The sequence below is a fragment of the Ahaetulla prasina genome, chromosome 11, assembly GCF_028640845.1.
Source record: "Ahaetulla prasina isolate Xishuangbanna chromosome 11, ASM2864084v1, whole genome shotgun sequence".
Taxonomy (NCBI): Eukaryota; Metazoa; Chordata; class Lepidosauria; order Squamata; family Colubridae; genus Ahaetulla; species Ahaetulla prasina.
In genome coordinates this window covers 17474091-17495973 of record NC_080549.1, presented here as the reverse complement: position 1 = coordinate 17495973, position 21883 = coordinate 17474091, and the positions used below count along the sequence as shown (strand labels likewise).

Below are 21883 nucleotides of genomic sequence, written 5' to 3'. Positions count from 1 at the left end.
TTGGCCTCTAGCTATACTATTATTCTTGTTCTATAGATCAGGGGTCTCCAACCTTGGTCCCTTTAAGACTTGTGGACTTTAACTCTCTCTGGGAGTTGAAGTCCACAAATCTTAAAGGGACCAAGGTTGGAGACCCCTGATCTATAGATTACATAGGCTATTTTACAGCTGTTGTTTAGTTTAAGCATCCACATACTGTGGGTATACTGGCTGGGAATTCCAGAAAACTGCAAGGGGGATTAGAAATATAACAAAAACAGAGAGAGAGAGAGAGAGAGAGGGGGAGAGAGGGAGAGGGGAGGGAGGGAGGGAGGGGGGGAGAGAGAAAGAGAGAGAGAGAGGGGGACTGACTTCATGCAATGAAATGCATTCAACTGCATATTAAATAACTACATACTATAAAATTAAGGATGAAAAGCTACCCATATCTATTACTAACTTACATGTTAATTTAGGGATTATTTAACAGCTCATGCGTTTAATGAATGTAGGTTGTTCAATATTTATGGAACACGTAAGGTGTTACAAAAGGTAGGGAGCATATGTATACCATCAAAAGTTTAAAACTGAACCTTCCGGTTGTTTCTGTTTCTTAATCACTCTCTTTTTTTTTAAATAAAGCATTTGAGAAAAACAGCATTCTAATAGGAGATCGTCTTAAGAAATCCTTACCTGTCTCCATTGTTGCAGAACTGAATAGCAACAACCTTGTCCTTTAGAATAATAAACAATGGTTGTAATTAACATCTTTGTTTCAGTCAATGTTTCAATATCTCTTCCCTCTGCTCCGTTCCTCCCTCAAGTATTTCTCACAGTTGATGAAACCCAATGAAGGTAAGTATCCTGAACTGAATTAGGCCTGTTAGCCACAAAAGCCAGGAAAGACATGTAGCAAATCTTCCAGGCAAGTTTCTTTATTGTTCCACACCTACAGACAGAATCTTGCCAAACTGAAGCAGACTACTATCTACATCAGTGGTTCCCAACCTTTTCTTGTTTGAGGCACCCTTGGAAAGCCTTTCAAAAGTTCCCGGCACCCTTATAAGGAAATAGATATTTAAAATCTCTGTAGCTCAAAAGTTCCCGGCACCCTCAAAAGATCTCACGGCACCCCTTAGTGCCGCGGCACACTGGTTGGGAACCACTGATCTACATCAAGCACATGTTCTGGGAACCATTAGGGAGGAGCTGTCTCTACCCTCTTTCTTTCACACAAACTATCTAAACTGAGTTGCCTCTTGCTCTAGAACAGTGATGGTGAAGCTTTTCGGCACCGAGTACCCAAAAGCGGAACGTGGGTGCAAGTGCGTGCGCCTGAGCACTGGAAACTCAAAGACCAGCTGGCTGGCTTGTGCATGCCTGTTTTTTGGCCATTTTCCAGCCCACTTTCAGGCCGTTTTTTGGGCTGTTTTCTGGTGCTCCGGCACACCCACAAAGACCAGGTGGCCGGCGCCGGAAACCAGAAGAGCATCTGCTGATGGTGCGCATGCCCAGAGAGGACTCTGCGTGCCACCTGTGGCACACATGCCATAGGTTTGCCATCACAGCTCTAGAACATACTCCCCACCTCCTAAGAATCCAACCCACTACATTCTAGCACAGGTACTCATTGACCGTGATTACTAAGCATTGATTTGTGGTTTGCAGGTGGAACATTCTAGGACCAACACTAGAAACTGATGATAGTGCAGCCACAGATAGCTTTAATCTCACACACACACACACAAACACACACACATTTATTTATATATGGTGAGCCTTGTGACCTTCAGTACCACCAGCCATCTGGTGAATTTATTACTCTCAGAAGCACATGAACCATCAGCCATCTCTCTAATAACAATTCATGAACCTTCCCCCCCAAACTTCCAAATGTGTGGATTTAAGCTCCCAGGATCCCCCAATGTGTATGCTTTTGGAAATTTTGGGATCTGATCTTCCAAGATCTGGAAGAATGTCCAGATCAGAAACAGTTGCTATGCACTGTCGAATTACAAGACATTGCATCTCCCTATTTTCTTAATTGCTGAATCATTAGCTTGCTGGGGCACATTGCAATGACTGAAATGGCTCATAACACCAAATCTTTCTTTAATAACCAATGAGCATTCTACTCCTTTGAAGAAGGAGTATTGGTATTTTTTACAGGAAAAGGTTTTATGTAAGATTTCCAAAAGAACCAGGGAAATTGCGAAAAAAATGTAGGCTACCCAAGAGTTCCTCTCTAAAATTGTGTGTTTGGGGGCATCTCTCACACACAACAGCAAAATCTTCTCTTCAAACTGAATAACTAAATCCAAGTTTCTCCTTGGATTTAATCCTTACCATGTGAGATTCCAGCTCTGCTATTTTTTCCGGAGATTCAGAGCCCAAATAATATATTCGGATCACGTGGTCTGTGCTTCCTGTTGCAATAAACATGCCACCTTAAAAAAAAAAAGTCAGGAAAAAAAAAGAAATGGAAAGTTATTTTGAATATTTCAATCCCGAGCAGTTCACGCAGTCATGCCAGATTTCACAATTAGTTTTTTTTCAAAGAAGCAACACATTTGATGAATTTTAAGCATTCTGTACACTCCCCTAAAATCTTTCCCTAAAATTACTGTATCATTATTGCAATTTGAGAAAACTGGGATGGAAACATAACCAATCAGCCTACCATTTAGAATGCTACTACCATGGAACTAAGGAAAACCACCAGCATATTTCATTAATTTGTTTTAAAAAGGGAAATAACAAAAAAAAGTCTTATAGCAATTGTCTCCTTTAGAAGCATTCAAGGATGAAGATCCTTCTAAGATAGTTTGGCATGTAAAGTAAATTGTTAGCAAAACCGGTTTGTTCCAAGGCTGAATATCAATGTATAAATGTACAAAACTTAAGTCAAAAATTTTAATCACAGAGCAGCTAGTGCATGACTAAGAATCAGAAAATTTATTTTATTTATTTATAAAATTTATTGGCTGCTCAGCTTATCATAGGATAACTCTGGGTGGCTTACAGTTAAATACACAGTTAAAACATAAAGGAGTTAAAATCAGACATTGAAACCTAGGATACATGGGGAGGGCGGGGATGGAGGGTGGTGGGGGAGAGGAGGGATCTGTTATTACTCAATCAACCACTTCCACTGCATTGTTCTTCCACCGGGGGCCCCAAGCCAACTGGCAAAGCCGTATCTTTAGGCCCTTATGAAAAGATTGGAGGGCTGAGACCAAATTCACATCAGGGAGGAGCCAAATATTCCAGAGGGCAGGAGAAACAGCAGAGAAGGCCCACCTCCTGGACCCCACAAGCCAGAAAAATTGGGCTGATGGGACCCACAACATGTCTCCTCTGCCCGCATGAGGGGGAGGGCCCAATCCCAGTGTGCTGAGATGGTACCTCAAGTAACCTGGACCTGAAGCGCTATTTCAGTAACAAACTGCTTTACGCGCACCTATAAATTATTGTCTCCGAACAAAAGTAAACATATTTCCAAGCACCAAAATCGTTGCTGGGTATTTTTGGTCAGTGAAGACTGGAAACAATTAGAAAGCTTCCTGTCTATTCCAAGGGGGGGGGGAGGAAACGTACAACACTGCTTTTTTATTTTTTAAAGATAAGTATTCCTGATATAAATTCGCAAATTCTTATATGATTTCTATTTATACGTACCCGAACTAAAAGATGAACAAGATATTTGAACACCAGGTCTGGATCTCTCTGTAAATTTCACGGGCCGATCCCTGAAGTTATGAGACAACAATTTAAGACTTAGCCTGCAATTCTACATTCAATTTCCTGTAACACCAAACCCACTTTGGAGCATCCCTAGATTGTATTGCACTGTTAGCTGGATTCCTTAAGACATCAAGATTTCACTGTTTTTGGGAGTCTCAAGACTCCAAATAATAATAATAATAATAACAGAGTTGGAAGGGACCTTGGAGGCCTTCTAGTCCAACCCCCTGCCCAGGCAGGAAACCCTACACCATTTCAGACAAATGGTTATCCAACGTTTTCTTAATTTTTTCCCCGTGTTGGAGCATGATAAAACTTCAGTATGCTTGTACATTAGCTGATCAGTTCTGCTGAACAGATTTACTTTCCAAGAATTTAGCTGGTCTTTTTGTTAACTTCCTTAATTTCTGCTCAGAAACATCTCGTTCTGCCTAACATTAGACGTGACACGCCTGGGGGGGAAAAAAGATTTAAAACTTCCATTTGAATAGGGACCATTACTTCATTGTGGAAACCATGCTTTGCAGGGAAAAAGCCCCAAAGCAAATCTTTTATCACCCTCCGTAAAATCCTGCTATGAAGAAATATACAAATGGACCAAGGCATCAAGTTAAACTCCTGTGACTCAGTCACAGGACTGAGAAATCTGTGTCAACTCTAAGATCTAATTACTTGGTTCACCCGTTGAACTAAACCAGGGTTTCTCAACTTTGGCAACTTTAAGATATGTGGACTTCAACTCCCAGAACTCCCAGCTAGCATGCTGGCTGGGAATTCTGGGAGTTTTAGTCCACCCAACTGACAATTGCCAAGGCTGAGAAACACTGCACTAAACCAAAACTCAGACAAACAGATGGCTCAATCTATGTAATGCCAACCAAATGAATTGGTAGAGAGAGACATCAATTTCAATTCTGTATTTTCCATCCAAAAGTACATAAAAAAGATAAACTGGATCTTTTTCATTTGCTCAACAGAGTTATGCTTTCCATTTCCACATTTTTCCAATTTATCCGAGAGAAATTCTGTATCCTTCAGACATCTGGGATTTTAACATCTCTATGCCTTAGCCAGCAAATTCAGCAGAAAGGTTTATATGAGTTATAATCAGAAAGGTCCAGAAGAATTCAGATTGTCTGTCTGTCCTCATTCTCAACGGATGCTACACTTAATTATTAATGCACAGTTGTTTTATCTTTTATCTCTTTTATCACATCATTCGAGGGATTCTAATAAATTCTACTATCCCTCCTGAAATTTATATAGTATTGCTGCTCAGTTGCAAAGGCCAACAGAATAGATCAAATAAAACAACATACTTGAATTTCATTGTGTTTAAATGCCATTGCCAGAAACAAATTGTTCCATCAGCACCAGTAGAAGTGAGGTATCGAGTTGTTCCTTTTCTTGCAGGGGAAAACTAAAAATCAAAAGAACAAAAGCTGTAATTAACAGGCAAAATACTTCCTTCATATACTTCTACAAAAAATGCAACAGTGGCCATCTGCCAAACAAAAAGTTCCTGTTTTGATATGGACCATGTTCACTTTATATTAAGAAAACTGACAGATCAGGAAAGAGTATTCAAAGAGCAAGTGATGGGACAAAGCCAAAAATCATTTGAAGATTATTAACCCAGATGTAGCAAAGAAATGCAGTTTTAATTCTCGCTCTTTAGGAAATCCTTCCTTCTCTCACCTGTATGGAAGTAATGGAAGCCGAGTGGCCCAAGAGCACCGCCACTGGGGCACAAGTTCGAAGACACCACACCCTGACCACCTTGTCGCAACTGCCTGCAGCAAGGAGGGTATTCTCATAACTGACAGCCATGTCAGAAATTTCCGCTGAATGTCCTCGGAGGGTTGAAAGCAAGCGCCCGTTATCTGTAGCCCAAATTTTCACCAAGCAGTCATCTGAACCCTAATGTTTCATGCACAAAAAAACAAAAATAAAAACAAAAACAGAATAAAAGAGTCGGAAGGGACTTTGGAGGTCTTCTAGTCCAACCCCGCCCCCTCCTCAAGCAGGAAACCATTCAGGCCATTTCAAACCCCGAAGTCTAACGCTCTTTTCCCTAAGACTCGATAGGTCGACAGTAACTAACAAACGACAATTCATTTGTAGGATTCTGTATTTGCAACATTTTAATGGCAGTTGCTTTCTGAAGCGAACAATGATATAGACAGGCCACCCAATTTCAGAAAACGTATCTTACAAATTCAACGTAAAAAGCCCCAGTACAAGAAGCTAATAAAAATAGCATAGCAAAGTTACTCGATGTTATGGAATATTTCAGTTCTATTCCACTCACAGTGAAAATTCGTCTCCCAGCACGATCAAACGCTATACAATACACAGATGATAAATGGCCCAGAATTCTCTTGTGCATCTTGATGTGTTGATAAAAAGAGGTTGGGAACAAATGGCTGAAACGTCCATATCCAGTCAACTGTCTGGCTCCTATTAGGGTCACTGCCAAATGAGAACAATGCCGTTATCCTCCTGATATAGTTTTGGTCACCACACTATAAAAAAGATGTTGAGACTCTAGAAAAAGTGCAGAGAAGAGCAACCAGGATGATTAGGGGACTGGAGGCTAAAACGTATGATGAACAGTTGCAGGAACTGGGCATGGCTACTCTAGTGAAAGAAGGACCAGGGGAGACAGGATAGCCGTCTTCCAATATTTGAGAGGCTGCCATAGAGAGGAGGGGGTCAAGCTATTTTCCAAAGCACCCGAAGGCCAGACAAGGAATAATGGATGGAAACTGACCAAGGAGAGATTCAACCTAGAAATGAGGAGGAACTTTCTGACAGTGAGAACAATCAACCAGTGGAACGGAAGTTGCCTTCGGAAGTTGTGGGAGCTTCATCACTTGAGACTTTTAAGAAAAGATTGGACTGCCATTTGTCAGAAATGGCGTAGGGTCTCCTGCTTGAGCAGGGGGGTTGGACTAGATGACCTATAAGGTCCCTTCCAACTCTGTTAATCTGATATTATACTTTTCTTTTATCAACCTCGTTTTAATGGTCTATTCCTGTCCATCGGTAAAAGAGAGTTTTAGCAGTGGTGGGATTCAAGTAATTTAACAACCGGTTCTCTGCCCTAATGATTCCTTCCAACAACCAGTTTGCCAAACTGCTCAGAAAGTTAACAACCGGTTCTCCCAAAATGGTGCGAACTGGCTGAATCCCACCACTGAGTATTAGCCTGGGTAAGAATTAGCACTGAGTTAAATATCTGCTCTGGGAACATTTTGGGAAAGAGGTGACATGGGGGAGGGGGGGACTATCTTTGGCAACTTCCAAAGAGGAACTATCTAAAAATGTTGCCATTGCTTTAACAAATGATGAAAGGTCAATGGCAGGGTTAATGTAGAACAGAACAGCCCAATGACATACCAGCAATTTAGGGAATTATCCAGAGAGAAAAACACGGCTAATGCGGAAACTTCTCTGTGTTTGTTTCTCAAACAGTCATAGTAATGTTTATTCACTCAAATGACCGGCAAATTCTTTTGAGCTTGAATTTGGGTATCTAAGCTGAAGTTACAATGAAACACTGCCCTCATTTAATCATTCTGGTCCAGGTTGCATTCCTAAAATGATGGTGGATCCTTTGGCTTAAAATAGCAGCCATGTTTTCGTTATTAGGAGAGGAGAGAAAAAGAAACCCTTTCTACTTTAGCTTTGCGACAGTAGGCCACGATTTACAAGCTGACCCACTGCGGTTAAGGTATCAGGCTAGGAAGCCAGAGGCCATGAGTTCAAGACCTGCCTTAGCCATGAAAGCCAGCTGGGTGACTTTGAGCCAGTCATTCGCTAGGAAGCCATGGTCACACAGTGGTTAGAATGCAGTATTGCAGGCTAACTCTTCCCATTTGTCAGGAGTTCGATCCTGACTGGCTCAAGGTTGACTTATCTTTCCAAGGTCGGTACAATGCGGACCCAGATTGTCGGGGGCAAGAGGCTGACTCTGTAAATCGCTCAGGGAGTGCTATAAAGCACTGTGAAGTAGTATGCAACCCTAATGTCAGTTTTGAAAGGCAATTTTCTTTTTGCTTCTTAACTGCCACATATTTTAGCTGGGGAAGTTGGGAGGGGGTTGTTGTTGGAGTGGTAGAAAGTTAGTCATAACAACATTCCATATTCAAGGACATCCTGCGTCTGATGGAGACTGCCTGAAGATTGTATCCAGTTGAGTGTGAAGAGTTCACTGGACAATGTGATGAACTTGTGGGTGTGTGGCAGGGCTGTCAACTAGGTATGGAAAACCTGGAAGCTTTCAGTTTCGGGTTTTCCCAGCTGTGCCAACATGACATCGCTAATAAATTGGAACTTTGAGGAACCTCAAGCCTCAGAGCTTTATTTCGTTGGGGGTGTTCCTTGGAATCCTGACACCTAAGTGTTGTTGCTATTTTTTTTTTTTATTGTTCAATTCAACCCACCACACTTATATTGTTGTGTGAAAATAGGAGGAGAAAGGTGCATTGTACATGTTTGCCGCCATTATTTATTTGTAAAAATAATAAAGGCAGAATAGATAGAAATAAATAAACAAACCATTGGAATATAACATTAGTATATAAGAAAGTTATTCCTCACCCACATTTGGTGGCCTCCCATAGTTTATGGGGACTTCAGGAGGTCTGCCCCGATGCAGGGCTGCAAATGCGGAACCCTTCCAGGCTGTGTGCCTGCATTCTGTGCAAACGGGATGAAGACCAGGTCAGTCAGTCAATCAATCGATTTATTACAGTCTTAGACCAGAGGCCAGAACAAATAAAAACGCTTAGCAAATATACAATTAAAAATTCTAGTATAAAATAATAAATAACAACTGAAATCTATAATAACATCCAGTCTGTCCATTATCCATGGTCTGACTATACGATAGTTGCAATCCCTAAACTGTGTGGCCCGTTGTAGGTTCAATGCCAAAAGGGAAAAGACTTAAGCAGTGCAAAGGGCTTGCCGCATTTGTTATGTAACGTAACTATGGTGGAGAAGACACGTGTTTGCGACAAATCCCCAGGGCTGCTGTGCAGAATCTGGCCACCTGTGCTGTAGTTATGGACTGTTCGTCCTTAAGCAGCCACCGCTTAAGGTAGGTAGTGTCGGAGCAGCCAGGATACCTAGCAGTTATTGGCAGAATAAGTTTTTTCCCAATCTCTGTGTAAAGGGAACATCTAAGGAGCATGTGGCCTACAGTCTCCACCTCTCCTGAGCCGCAGGGACAGAGTCTTTCAATCAATGGTATCTTTTTATACTTGCCGTACAGGACGGCCGATGAAAGCGCATGGCACCGTGCAAGCGAAAATGCTTTCTGGTGGTTTGCTGACTCCAACTGACGAAGGTAGCTGGCAGGAGCAACCACACATCTAATGGCATCTGGAGCCAGAAACAGAGGAGCTTTCCCCTAAGTCCGCTAAGAGCGGGTCAAAATCCTGACCTGAGAACTTGGTCTCTGCAGCCCAGTTATCACTTCTTTCCTGCTCAAAACTATCAATGCCAGTACCTCTTTCCTGCTCCTTCCCATCCCTTTCTTCACTGTCAAGCTGTTTGCAGGAGACGGTTTTAGTTTCAAAAACCAAGACATGGCAGAAAAATCCATGTTCCCAAAACACCCCTTTCCATACCTTTTAATGGTTTTGATTTACCCCTTTATTTACACTGTTATTAACTTGTCGGAAGAGGGATGCAGTTAAAAATAATGCTTCAGCTGTTTACAGCCTGCGGTTTGTTCTATTGTATGCGACTTTGGCTGCAAGTCGCTTTTCTTGCCTCTGTAAAGTGGAATATAATTAAAAGAACAATGTCTTACCTTTGGCTGCCCTTAGTAAAGACTGCCGTCCCACTCCTAGTAAAGTTTGCACTCCGAGTACACTTTGTGGGATCTCTTTATCTAATAGAGGTCCAATTCGCTCACAAATTTTGAGAAGGTAATCCGGGGGGATATGAGCATTGGCTGCTACCTGAATATTTAAAAAACACACACACACACACATGAGCAGGCATTGCTTACGTCCAACCTTAATTTGAGGGAGGCAAAGAGAAGTGAAGATAGAAAGCGTTACAGGTAGTCCTCGACTTATCACCACAGCCGGGGCCAGAACTGCCATTGCTAAACAAGGCAGTTAAGAGAGAGAGAGATCCGATTTTATGAACTTTTTGGGCAACGGTTGTTAAGCGGATCAGTGGAATGAATTTTATAGTTGTTAAAAGAATCAGGTTTTCCCCACTGACTTTGCTTGATGAGAAGCCCCCCGTCCCACCCCCGGGAAGGTTAGAAATGGTGATCGCGTGACTCCGGGACGTGGCAACCCATCGCAAATACACGCCGGTTGCCAGGTACGTGAATTTTGATCATGTAACTGCGGGGGGGGGGGAACGGAATGCTGAAGTGGTCGTAAGTGCGAGGAGCAGTCGTAAGTCACTTTTTTCACTGCTGTTGTAACTCCGAATGGTTGCTAAATCAATGATTGTAAGACAAGAACTGCCTGTACTTCTCGATAGACTTATACATTTCTTAATATTTGTGAGTGAGCCACCCACCTCTTCCTCTTGCACTGGCCCACTTCTATACCTTAATCCCAAAGCAGAAAGGAACATATTTACACTAGGCTATTTCTTCCCTCTTGTGGAAGTACAGGCAGTCCTCAACTTACAACAGTTCATTTAGTGACCGTTCAGAGTTACGACAGCACTGGAAAAAGTGACTGTGATTTTTTATGACCTCTGCGGCATCCCCATGGATCAAAATCCAGATGCTTGGCAACTAATTTAACTGGAGTGATTCACTTAACAACAGTGGCAAGGCAGGTTGTAAAATGGGGCAAAACTCACTTAACAAATGTCTCACTTAACAATGGAAAATTTGGGTTCAATTGTGGACGTAAGTCAAGGACTACTGTACTGCAAATCTATTGGATTGTGAATCCATAGATTTATCCTTCAGGATAACTAACACACATCCTTGTGCATACAGCAACAAATATTCTCATTCATTTACATGTTAGTCTTCACTTTTTAATAAAAGCATCCGTACAATTTCTCAGCATTTAATTCCTATTTTAATAGTTTGATACGTTTTCATTTTAAAAAGCCTGATATACAGCAAACAATATACAGTAGTGGCCAAAATTTTGGAGAAAGTGTATTTTTGAGATTTGATGACTAATAACACCATTTATTTTTTTTTGGAGTTTCAAGATAATCCTATTCCACTGCTGGAATGGCCTGAGAATACCCCAGACCTGAACCCAACTGAAAATCTATGGAGCCTACTAAAGAAACTTGTTAGTCAGAAGAGACCCAGCAATAAAACCCAGTTAATAGAAGCAATCATTCAATCTTGGTTTCACATTATAACAGCTGCAGAACTCAAAGACTTGGTTCACTCCATGGGAAGACATTGTAAGGCTGTAATTCATGCTAAATGTTACCCAACTAAGGATTAACTGACATGGTGATAATTTTTGTATATCTCTTTTTTTTTCTATGTGTTTCACGTTTCTTCTTTATACTTTAACTGCTATTCTAATAGCAAATCCTTCATAAAAGTTATTCTAATACATTCTTGATTAAATTATCTTTCCATTGATACATAATTTTATGGTACTACTCCAAAAAAAAGTGGCGTTATTTGCTAGTTTTAGAAAATACACTTTTCCCAAAAGATTTCCACAATTTTGGCCACTACTGTAAAAGGCCTGTGGGGTTTTTTTCCTCAGCAAGACAACAGCCTTCCCAAACACTTCAGACTGTGGCTCAGTGCAGTCTATTCTATTCTATTCTATTCTATTCTATTCTATTCTATTCTATTCTATTCTATTCTATTCTATTCTATTCTATTCCATTCCATTCCATTCCATTCCATTCTATTCTACTCTACTCTACTCTACTCTATATAATTAGAATAGAATAGAATAGAATTTTTTATTGGCCAAGTGTGATTGGACACACAATCTTTGTGAACATGCTTTCAGTGTACATAAAAGAAAAGATACCTTCATCAAGGTACAACATTTACAACACTTAATGATAGTCATAGGGTACAAATTTTACACTTAATCATACAACACTTAATGATAGCCACAGGCTACAAATAAGCAATCAGGAACCAATCAATATCAATATAATAATACAATATAATATAATAAAGCTGTAATTCTAGAGCTGTTTCCCACATTGCATTTAGCTAAAATCAAAGATGACCATTAAGGCTTAGCAAAATATATTAACTCAGTTGCTGTTTGAACAGAGAAGTTTGTTTTAGCTATGAAAGCCAAGAATGATTATTTGCCTGTGTCTGTTTCACAGTAATTTCACCTTTTTGGGGGGAGGGAGAAGAATACCATTTTTTTAATTAAATTTATTCAATTATAAATATTAAGAACAATACTTGGGGGTGTTTTTTTGTTGTTTTTTTAATTAATCTATCAGAGAATACTGCCTCGGAGGGAAGAAATAAGTACGATTCAATCAATGTCAGAACAACCAATACCAATTGCTCCGTGTAATGGATGTAACATTGCAACTGGGATACCTAATGAACTGTGCACCATAAAAACAATCAGTTTTCACCCATAGCGTTTTATACAGAATAAACGTCTAAAAATACAGTGTGGAAACTTTCCCTGCATTTTGGAGAAATGGATTTGGATTTGACCACCACCACCCTCCCGGGCCAACAACACTGAACCGAATTTGCACTGGTTGTGGTAGATGCTCTGATGCCCTCTATAAGTAGGACAAAATACCATCACCGATTTCTGACTGTGGGGCTGAAAATTAAACTATTTAACACATAGTGACAAGAGTATCAAATCAGAGCCTATAACGGAGATTTCGCTGATTTCCTGGCTGCAAGAAATGAAGTAAGAGTTACAGTTGCAACTTAGATATATGTTTGCCATCTTCCTGTTAGAGAGATCGGATTTTATATTCAATATTTTGTATTTTGGAACCCCCCCCCCCCCGGTCTTTCTTTTTACTAAAATATGAAGTGCCGTAAGATAAAAAAATAAATAAGTTCCTAAACAGACTAGGACAAGTCAAATGTTATAAATGCAATTCATTTGTAAATTAAGAACTACTTGATGCTGACAGACAGGTGTTAATGGAAGGACATTAAGAGAGCTGGAGGTGGCAAAGCATCTTGGCTAAAGGCAGGGGGTTAACAAAATAATAAAACCCCTTTGTGTTGTAAAAACAGCTGCAACCACAAAGAAGGGGAGGGGCATTTTCACACCTCTTAGGAACAGTGTCCATTATTATTCAGCTGGTGACCAGAGTATAGCACAGTCCTTCTCAGGCCATCTACATTTTCCGCAAGTAATGCCCCATCATTGCTTTATGGCAGTTTTATTCCTAATTTAACTGAGCTGGGAAGCAGGCAAGCATGTACAGCAAATTGGATTTGCTATTTGGTGCTCCTCTTGTTCAGGTTCAAAAGTTACTCTGTGAAGTCAAGGGTTGTTGTTGTTTTTTTAGATTATAAAAGTGGAAGTGTGGATGGAATTGGAGGTGACGTTTTAACTCTCACAGGCAACAGCTAGCATGGCAGTAATGTGGATTTTGGGAAAGTTAATACAAACCAGGAAAAGAAATAAATAAATCATGAGAAGTTGTGCTGAAGAATAACGCTAAGTACTTTTACAACTTTCTTGTGCTTAATGGGGGTCCCTTGTAGCTACCGTGTTTCCCCGGAAATAAGACCCTGTCTTATATTTTTTTGAACCCTGAAATAAGCTCTTGGCCTTATTGCCATGCGCTCAAAAGCCCGATTGGGCTTATTATCAGGGGATGTCTTATTTTGGAGGAAACAGGGTACATGAATCAAGGGCTACAGTCTTAAAAGCTATAATTCATCTAAGATGTATTCAAAATCATTTCGGTCTTAACTGATTAAAACAAGAATAAAAAGGATAAGCAGTTCTTAGAATGAGGAGGAAAACCTGCAATTCTTTATGCAGTTTCACAAATCTTAACTTTATCTTCAAACTGTGTTGGCTTATTTCAATTGTTTAATACTGGTATGAAATATTAAAACAGACAGACTAATATATTAGGAAGGGTAAATAGGAAAGGAGTGCCCATTACAATTAAGCAAATCAAGTTTTAAGTAAAGTTTCATCTTCCTATTCACACAGATTATTTCTTAGGAACTGTATCCATTATTATTCCAACTTTTCCCCTATTTAAACAGCAGTTATGTCAAAAGAAAGCTGCCATAATAAACATGCTGGAAACTATCCAAAACTCAGAAAAAAATATGCAAACTGATATTGGCTTTCTAAGAAATTATCAGGTTGCAGGATAAAACTAGGAATATTCTGAATGACTAAATAATTTCACTCTGCTCTCCACTGTATTTACATTTTGAGATAAAGGAAATTACTTCACAGACAGGCATATCTTCTGGCCTATGACAATAAAACTGAAAGTTAAAGAATACAAATGTAAATATTTTTCTAAGGAAAATCAACACTGAAAATTGCAAAATCCCTAAACCAGCTCACAAGCACTCCTCAGGAGAGTTGTTCAGTATGTCTGTTTATCATTGAGCTGACTGGATAAATGCCTGCACACAAAATACAACAATTGTGAACTATTTCCTTACAAGTGTTCGAAACAAACCAAGCCTATGGAATCAACAGAGATAGACAATGAGCCAATAGCATTTAGTATTTTCTCCTATCCTACTCTCAGGTGTTCCCAATTTATAAATAAGCACCCGATATACTGATACAACCATTCATGCTATAAAAAAAGGAAGGCCAGTATGATATAGTGCAGTGATGGCTAAACTTTTGGCCGTCGCATGCCAAAAGCAGGGGAACCACGTGCCCACACCCATCATTCAATGCCCCCCTGCACCCCACGTATGCACACGCAACCCCCTTGCGCTCCCCCCGCTTTTGGCATGCGCTGGCAAAAAGGTTACTGGTGGGCTCGGTAGGCCTGTTTTTCGCCCCCCACCCCCAGGCTCCAGAGTCTTTCTTGGAGGCCGGGGAGGGCGAAAACAGCCTTCCCCAACCCTCCCAGAGGCCCTCCAGAGGCCGGAAATGGCCCGTTTCCTGACTTCCGGTAGGCCCAGAAGGCCTGAAAATCAGCTGGCCAGTGCGCACAAGCACGCTGGAGCTGAGCTAGGGCAACGCTCAAATGCCCACAGATCTGGCTCCGCGTGCCACCTGTGGCATGCGTGCCATAGGTTCGCCATCATGGGTGTAGTGTTTAAGGTGTCAGGAAGACCATGAGTTCTAGTCTCGCTTTAAAAACAAAGCCAACTGGATGACCTTGGACCAGTCCCTATCGCTCAGTTTTGGGAAGGAGGCAATGGCGAACCACTTCTGGAAAACCTTGCCAAGAAAACTGCAGGGACTTTGTCTAGGAAATTTCTAAGTGTCAACATTGACTTGAAGACACACACACACTGCAAAAAAGCTACAATAGAACGTGTATTCCCACTGACGTAACCATAAAATGCAAGCATAAACAATTGTGGCATACTGATTATGTTGTATCAAATGTAGTATTCACCTACTGTGCAGCTGATTTTCAAATCAGAACTGAAAAGGCCATCCCACATACTTTGCATCTAGCAAAATTAATCTCTGCACCAATGCATTAGAGGTCTGTGTTCAGGGAATAGCTGTCTCTGAACCTTATTTCTGTATTATTCTTTTACCGGAATAAAAAGCTATAATGAACAAATTCCAGTCAAAACTTTCAGTCAAAGACATTGATTGATTGATTTGGCTATTCCTGTTTTGTATAAATTGGGGTAACGACTCTCTTATTTCACAAGGAAACACAGGCGTTTTCTTCATTTAAAATTATATACATGTCCTCACCTCTGCAAAGCAAAATATAATTGTGTTATGTTTAAAAATTCATTTACATTTTGCCATCAGGGCCCTGAACAGACTTAAAATGTGGACTAAATATCACCGTTCAATAGGTTTTCTTTCTAACTCTGACAGGTCTGTGGAGAAAAGGGATAATTTTTTTTCTTACTAATACAGAAAGAAGAGAAGAAGAAGAAAAAAACGCCTCCTTCCCTTAGTTCCTGTATTGAAAGGTACAACCAATCAGCTGGCACTTCTCATCACCCACAAGGAAGTCCTATCTGATAGACGCAGCACTATTGGTCCAGGCTGAAACTTCTTGTACGTGCCCTCAAATAACCCTCCCTGCTTTCTCCACAGTAGGTTTTCTTAGGAGGGGGAAGAAGAAGAAAAATCACACGGAGAAAATTCCACAAACCCAGCCAACAACCGACTCCTAACATCCACACTTTTCCTTTTTTCCAGATTTTCTACTGCAGCTGTGAAACAAACAAACAAACAAACAAACAGGCTTCTCCCCACCCCAAGCCAGCTCCCACCAGTAAAATAAATGCTGAGATTTTAAAAGCCAATATTCACTCACCAGATCCTCAAAACTTCTTCGGTGTTCTTTTCCCTGCCAATCCAAGCGCCTCGGGATCAGCTAGCAAAGAGGAGGGGAAACCGTCGGCTCAGCGTGAAATACTGTGCTTGCGAAGTAGAAGGTCAAGCAAATCCCTTCTCTATCTCTCCCTCTCCCCTCCCCATCCCCCGCTAAAAAATTAAGGTTTTTGCTAATCCATGATATGCACCAGAGGTTGCATTTACACACTGGGTGCAGCTGAGCTTTCTGAAATTATGGTTTTAGTCCATAAGATGCCACATATGCCAAGCTAGGAAGTGCAGCTCGCAAAGGAAGGGTCCTCCTAGGCCATGCCATCAAAACCAAACCACACCTTGGCTTACTTCACAAATGGGACTCTCCCCCCAGGGCCACCTGCGCTTCACTTTTGAATGGGGTACACCCCATCCAAAGCAGAGATCTAGGAACCATTTCTGGACCCAAAGGCTGGATTGGCACTTGGCTGTGTCACACAGGCCTTCCGTTCATATGGAGCTAGTCCCTTGTCAACCCCTCTTAAGGCTTTGCCCTGTGAGGACCAACACAAAGGCTTTCCCACCAACCAACCCTGGTTCAAAGGGGGTGAAAAGTTTTTTATCCCCCTCTATCCCATTGCTGCCTCCCCAATCCTCCCCCTAACAATCCCATAGCGGAAATGAGCAGGGTCCATCTAGAAATCTAGAAAAATTCCAGAAGGTCTTGAAAAGCCAAAGAGGTCCAATGCTTTGGATGTGAAGCCACAACAGGTAACCTTGGAAAAAAACCGCCTTCTTCATGGTCTCATCGTGCAGGTGTGCGTGTTCGTATGCATGCATCTTGTACAGATGGAGAGAGAGAGATGAAGGAGAAGGAGAAGGAGAAGGAGAAGGAGGAGGAGGAGGAGGAGGAGGAGGAGGAGGAGGAGGAGGAGGAGAAGGAGAAGGAGAAGAAGAAGAAGAAGAAGAAAGGCAGAGGAGGACAAGGGGGAGAAGAAGAAGGAGAAGAAGGGCGAAGGAGGAAAGGGGGAGGAGGAGAAGAAGGGGAAGAGGAAGAGGAAGAGGAAGAAGAAGAAAGGCAGAGGAGGATGAGGGGGAGGAGAAGAAGGAGAAGGAGAAGAAGGAGAAGAAGAAGAAGGGCGAAGGAGGAAGGGGAGGAGAAGAATGGGAAGAGGAAGAGGAAAAAGAAGAAGAAAGGCAGAGGAGGATGAGGGGGAGGAGAAGAAGGAGAAGGAGAAGAAGGAGAAGAAGAAGAAGGGCGAAGGAGGAAGGGGGGAGGAGAAGAAGGGGAAGAGGAAGAGGAAAAAGAAGAAGAAAGGCAGAGGAGGAGGAGGGGGAGAGAAGAAGGAGAAGGAGGAGGAGAATAAGAAGAAGAGAGAGAAAAGAAGCCCTTTCTCGGATTAGGGACCCTTCCCATTAGGAATAAAACATGAGTTCAGGGGTCCCGCATCAGGATGACTCCCAAGGAAGATGAACCCCCCCCTCATTAGATTCCAGGCGGGGGGGGGGTTTCCCACATCAGGACGACCCCTCCCCTCCCCAGTTCTCCTTCCTTTAAAAGGAGGCGGGGAGGGGGGACTCCTTGGGGGGGGTTGTTGAGAGGGAGACCCCTCCCCACCCCCATGTTTAGCCTCCCTTACCTGGTGCTCCTCCAGCTCGGCCACCAGCACCTGCGGAGAGGAGGAGAAAGGGAGAAGACAAAAGGAGGTGAGGAGGGGGTTGTGGGGGGGGAGTGTCCGCGACCCCAGCCCCGACTGGCACCCCTCCCCATTCTTTCTCTCCCCCCCCCAGTCCCTCACCTGGGCCGATTTCTTGCAAGGTCCGGACTGGAGGAAGCGGGCGACCAGGTAGTAGAGCTCTGCGGGCGAAGCAGGGAAAGAGAGACAGAGAGAGCCGGTCAGAGGAGGCCGGCCAAGACCCCCCACCACAACTCCCCCCACACACCTCCGTTCCTCCCTCCTCACCGGCTTCCAGCTGGGTCGGAGCCCCCGCCATCCTCCGTCCGCCCGGAGAGCCGCAGGCCCGTCAGGAGGGGCGGCGGCGGGTCCGAAGCGGGCGGCGCTCGTCTGTCTCTCTCTGTCTCTTTCTGTGTATGTCTCTGTCTCTCTCTCTCTCTCTCTCACGGCCGCCGCCGGCGAGGGGGGCGAGGAGTCTGGGCGGCCGCCTTCGCCCTCCGCCGCCGCCGCGCCGCCACCGGCCCCATGGAGCTGCGCTGGCCGCGGGACGGGCCGCCCGGCGACGCGCTCCCACCGGCTGCGGGAGGAAGAAGAAGGAGGAGAAGAAGAAGAAGAAGAAGCAGCGTCGTGAGGGGAGAGCCGGCGGGGCTCGGGCGGAGGAGCCTCGGGGAGCCTCCGGCCGCGCGGGGGCGACGAGCGGGCCTGGCGGGCGAAGCCTGACGGGCGGGCAGGCAAGCAGGCAGGCCGCTCTCGGAAGAGGCGGGGAAAAAAAAAAAAAAAAGAGGCCGCGGCCTGCGCCCCAGCCACGCTCGCGCCTGGCCCTGCCCAGCCCGGCCTTCCTCTGCCCTGCCCTGCCGCGGCCTGAAGGGGAGGGAGGGTGGGTGGTGGTGGCGGCCTCCCTCCCACAACAGCCCGGTGAGGTAGGCCGGGGCGGCGGGAGGAAAAAGCTGGAGTCCCGCCCCCATTTGGCCTCTCCCTCAGGGTGATATATGTGTCTGTGGGGGGGGGGAATTCTTTTTTTTTTTTTAAATAATAATAATGATTATTATTATATCTCCCTTCGCCCCTTCCGATTTAGCCCCCCCCCGAAGGCTGCCCCATTTCCAGATGCTTTACGTCCAGAGAGTGTGAAGTATTCTATATACTGTACGTGTAAAAGCATGATATATGTATCTAAAGACATACACAAGCGCACACACAGAAATACATACAGAAAAATGTATACACGTACGCAGCGGTGGGATTCAGCCACTTCGCACCACTTCGGGAGAACCGGTTGTTAACTTTCTGAGCAGTTTGATGAACTGGTTGTTGGAAGTAATCATTAGGGCAGAGAACTGGTTGTTAAATTATTTGAATCCCACCACTGCACATACACATAAACATATCTTACACACACACATGTTGTATATACACAAATACATATAGAATATATCTTGCACACACACATATATACACAAATACATATAAAACATACACACACACACGTATATACACAAATACATACAGAACATATCTTACATATATACACAAATACATATAGCACACACACACACACATGTATATACACAAATTCATATAGAACATATCTTACACAAACATATGTTGTATATACTATGTATATACTATGTACATATAGAACATATCTTACACACATTTTGTATATACACAAATACATATACTGTAGAACATCTTACACACACACATGTTGTATATACACAAATACATATAGGTAGGATATAGTGAGGGATGTCTCCCACTGGACTGCAGCAGCATAGAAGTGCTAGTAAGTAAGTAAACAAACAAGCAAACAAACAAACAAGCATGTAGTATAAATACATATAGATAGGGATATAGTTATGGATATAACTACAGTTCTACAGAGGAATTATTGAGTCTGTCATTTGCACCTCTATAACTATCTGGTTTGGCTCTGCAACCCAACAAGACAGACACAGACTTCAGAGGATAATTAGAACTTCAGAAAAAACAATGGCTACCAACCTGCCTTCCATGGAGGACCTGTAGACTGCACTAGTCAGAAAGAGGGCTGTGAAAATATTTACAGACCCTTCACATCTGGGACATAAACTGTTTCAACTCCTACCCTCAAAATGACGTTACAGAGCATTGTGCACCAGAACAACTAGACACAAGAACAGTTTTTTCCCGAACGCCATCACTCTGCTAAACAAATAATTCCCTCAACACTGTCAAACTATTCATATTCTGCATTACTGTTACTATTAATCTTCTCATCGTTCCTATCACCCATCTCCTCCCACTTATGACTGTAACTTTGTTGCTTGTATCTTTACTATTTATATTGATTGTTTCCTAGTATAATTTGATTGCTTATTAGTATTCTATGACTATCATTAAGTGTTGTATCTTATGATACTTGAGGAATATATCTTTTCTTTTATGTACACCGAGAGCGTATGCACCAAGACAAATTCCTTGTGTGTCCAATCACACTTAGCCAATAAAGAATTCTATTTTATTCTATCTCCCACTGGACTGCAATAGCATAGAAGTGCTAGTAAATAAATAACTAATAACTAAATAATAAAATAATAAATAAATGACAGTCTGGAGTTACTGGGAATTGGAGGCATGTAAGTGTACCAATAAAGCAACATATGTATAGCTCAAGGTTGAAATGAGGGGTCCTTTGTGTTCCCTGAGCTTGGTTGTTTTCTTGCAGACATTTCATTACCCAACTGGGGAACATTATCAGTGCTAGAAGTGGGAATATAAGCTCTCTGCTTATATTCAATATAAACAGTTCTGATTGCCCTTTGTATATAAGCAGAGAGCAAACCCTAGTATTGATGATGTTATCTAGTTTGAGTAATGAAACATCAATAAGAAAACAACCAAGCTCAGAAAACACGAAGGACCCTGTATATAAATGTAATAAATAAATACATATATATGTATTGTATTTCTCTGTGTGCATATGAGAATCTTAATTTATTTACTAAGGGTTCTATGCTACTCCAATCCAGAAAGCTGGGGAGGGGAGGATGATTACAGTATTATCCTGACTTTTTACTATTTATATATAATGCAAAGTGGTGAACATGCCAAATATTCCTGCCTTCTGTTTTCCCCATAATAACAACAAAAGCTCTGTTAGATGGGTTGGACTGAGAAAAAGTATGCATGAAGACACATTTCTGTGCATAGTTAGAATAGAATAGAATAGAATAGAATAGAATAGAATAGAATAGAATAGAATAGAATAGAATAGAATAGAATTTTATTGGCCAAGTGTGATTGGACACACAAGGAATTTGTCTTGGTGCATATGCTCTCAGTGTACATAAAAGAAAAGATACATTCATCAAGGTACAACATTTACAACACAAATGATGGTCAATATATCAATATAAATCATAAGGATTGCCAGCAACAAAGTTACAATCAAAGAGAGATTGGTGATGGGAACGATGAGAAGTTTAATAGTAGTGCAGATTTAGTAAATAGTTTGACAGTGTTGAGGGAATTATTTGTTTAGCAGAGTGATGGCCTTCGGGTTAGGGTTAGGGTTAGGGTTAGGGTTATATATTCTGTATACATCTCAAAGTTTGTGTACTAGCATGGGGACACCCAAAATATATGTATGTACAAGGAACCTGCCTAGTATTTGGATACACACTCTTTAGAAAATGTCTAAGCAGTTGCCTGGTATAGAAAGCCATAAAATGTCCCGGGGGGGTGGGAGGGGGAACCCAGAAGCAAACCATTCCATTTTGCTGCCCAAATACTTTGGAGAATATTATTGTTATTATTATTATTATTATTATTATTATTATTATTATTATTATTATTATTATTATTATTATTATTATTACTATTACTATTATTATTATTATTATTTAATTTGTATACCGCCCTTCTCCCGAAGGACTCAGGGCGGTTTACAGCCAAATAAAAACAACAATCAATAACACAATACAAATAAAACAATAACTAAAAAACTTATTCAAATTTGGCCCCAATTTAAAATACATTTAAAACCATAAAACCCAATTAAAAATTAAAAACCCA

General features: G+C 41.9%; 1 protein-coding gene across 3 annotated transcripts in view; it reads right to left on the bottom strand.

The window, feature by feature from the left end:
* BRWD3 (bromodomain and WD repeat domain containing 3) overlaps window positions 1–18616 on the bottom strand; it is a 68705-nt gene extending 50089 nt beyond the window's left edge. Inside the window, exons 1-12 of one of the 3 annotated variants that reach the window (XR_009156707.1) lie at window positions 18116–18616; window positions 17951–18009; window positions 17792–17821; window positions 16159–16218; window positions 9548–9698; window positions 8329–8427; window positions 6035–6195; window positions 5422–5643; window positions 5043–5143; window positions 3658–3728; window positions 2326–2426; window positions 673–713 (exon numbers count right to left, since the gene is read on the bottom strand). Coding sequence is in view for 2 of the 3 variants with exons in the window: in XM_058196933.1 (XP_058052916.1) it covers window positions 673–713; window positions 2326–2426; window positions 3658–3728; window positions 5043–5143; window positions 5422–5643; window positions 6035–6195; window positions 8329–8427; window positions 9548–9698; window positions 16159–16218; window positions 17792–17821; window positions 17951–18009; window positions 18116–18146 (1127 nt within the window). In the remaining variant the exon portion in view is untranslated. The remainder of the gene's footprint in view (window positions 1–672; window positions 714–2325; window positions 2427–3657; window positions 3729–5042; window positions 5144–5421; window positions 5644–6034; window positions 6196–8328; window positions 8428–9547; window positions 9699–16158; window positions 16219–17791; window positions 17822–17950; window positions 18010–18115) is intronic. The other 2 variants (XM_058196933.1, XM_058196934.1) reach the window with 2 other exon arrangements.
* Window positions 18617–21883: the final 3267 nt, after the last annotated feature.